At 67.3% G+C, this 1,657-nt stretch overlaps 1 protein-coding gene across 1 annotated transcript in view; it reads right to left on the bottom strand.

Annotated features, from left to right (window-relative positions):
* The window catches only part of GLRG_10472 (hydantoinase B/oxoprolinase), a gene marked incomplete at both ends in the record, with an annotated part of 4,590 nt that overhangs the window by 1,440 nt on the left and 1,493 nt on the right, over nt 1–1,657 (bottom strand). The window contains one exon of the mRNA XM_008101157.1: nt 23–1,393. Coding sequence (XP_008099348.1) covers nt 23–1,393 — 1,371 coding nt within the window. The remainder of the gene's footprint in view (nt 1–22; nt 1,394–1,657) is intronic.

The raw sequence follows: 1,657 nt of genomic DNA, 5'->3' as shown, positions 1-1,657 counted from the left end.
TCTGGGCCTTGAGGTCCGAGACGTTGTCGGCGAGGCGGCGGGAGGTGCTGCACCCGGGGAAGGCGCCGGCGCGCTCGAAGGCGGCCACGACGGCGTCCTCGAGGAAGACGCCGGCCGAGACGATCTTGAGGGAGGGCACGTTGAGGCCCTCCTCCCAGAGCTCGCGGGACTCGGGCATCATCGAGGTGATGCCCTTGCCGCCGATGTCGGTGTGGTGGCCGCGGGAGGCGACGTAGAAGGCGATCTCCTGGCGCCTGGGGGCGTCGTCTTCGTCGCCACTTGTGGGCGAGGGGGGGTCCGAGTCGACGAAGACGGGCGTCACGACGGTCAGGTCGGGGAGGTGGGTGCCGCCCCACTGCGGGTGGTTCGTGAGGAGGACGTCGCCGGGCTGGAGCTTGCCCTCCCACAGGCGGTGCTGCGCCTGGATCGCGAACTGCATCGAGCCGAGGTGGATGGGGATGTGCGGGGCGTTGGCGACGAGCTTGCCTGAGGGGGAGAAGATGGCGCAGGAGAAGTCGAGGCGCTCCTTGATGGACGTCGAGATGGAGGTGCGCTGGAGGGTGGTGCCCATCTGCTCGGCGATGGCCATGAAGCGATGGGCGAAGACGGAGAGCTGGATCGGGTCGACAGCCGGGTCGGGAGATGACGAGGGGAGGCCGGGAGTCGGAGTGGTGGTGGCGGTGGTGAGGGCGGGTGAAGGTGACGGACGAGAGATCTTGTCGAGTAGGACGTGGGAGGAGAGGATGTAGGCCCGGAACGTGGGAGAAACGAAGATGGTCTGGGTCTGGTCGATGAGCAGCGCCGGCCCAGGGATGACGACGCCCTTGGGGACGCCGTCGAGCCGGTAGACGCCCGTGTCGTGCCATGCGCCGTCGATGTAGACGGCCTGCGTCTCGCCCGGCGCCGGGGCTTGGACGTGGGCGCCGGCCGCCAGCTCCTTCAGCGCCGACGCCTCCCGGATCCGCGCGCCCGCGCTGCCCGTGCCGCGGACCTTGATCGACTCGACGACGATATCCCTCTGCATCGAGAAGGCGAACTCGCGGAGGTGCGTCGCCTCGAACGCCGCCGCGTAGTCGCCGTCTGCGGGCCGTGCGATCGTGAGGTTCGTGTCGGTGCCGAAATACCGCAGCACGAGGCTCTCGTCGAACACGACCGACGCCTCCTCCGCCCCTTGGGCGCGCAGCTCCGCGCCCACCCGCGCCTTCAGCGCCGCCAGCCGCGCGGCGATGTGGGCCATCGCCGCCGCGGCGTCTGCACCCAGGCGGCGCCCGTACGGCTCCAACGCCTCGTGCTGCAGCTCGGCCTGGGCGATGCCGTACGCCGACAGCAGCGACGAGTACTTGTGGATGAGGACGCGTCGGATGCCGGGCTTGTCGGCGATGTCGCAGGCGTGCTGGCCGCCGGCGCCTCAGAAAGGAAAAAAAGGGGGGTGGTCCTCGGACGAGAAACCCCGTTGCGTCGGTGGCCTTTGTGGGAGGGGGTACGCCATGGTGATCATTAGTACGGGCAGGAAGCTTGGGATGGGGTATTAGATCAGAATGAGTGAAGTGAGTGCTTTTTGGGGCGGGTGCGGGGGGCTGGTAGGGTTCTGAGGAGAGATACTAGTGTATTTACAACTAAAGAAGCAAAGAGATAAAGTAAAATATAGCGAGTTTGG

The sequence above is a fragment of the Colletotrichum graminicola genome (genome assembly GCF_000149035.1).
Source record: "Colletotrichum graminicola M1.001 genomic scaffold supercont1.61, whole genome shotgun sequence".
In the NCBI taxonomy this organism is placed as follows: Eukaryota; Fungi; Ascomycota; class Sordariomycetes; order Glomerellales; family Glomerellaceae; genus Colletotrichum; species Colletotrichum graminicola.
Note: the sequence above shows the minus strand (reverse complement) of the source record. Positions and strands in the feature narration are given on the sequence as shown.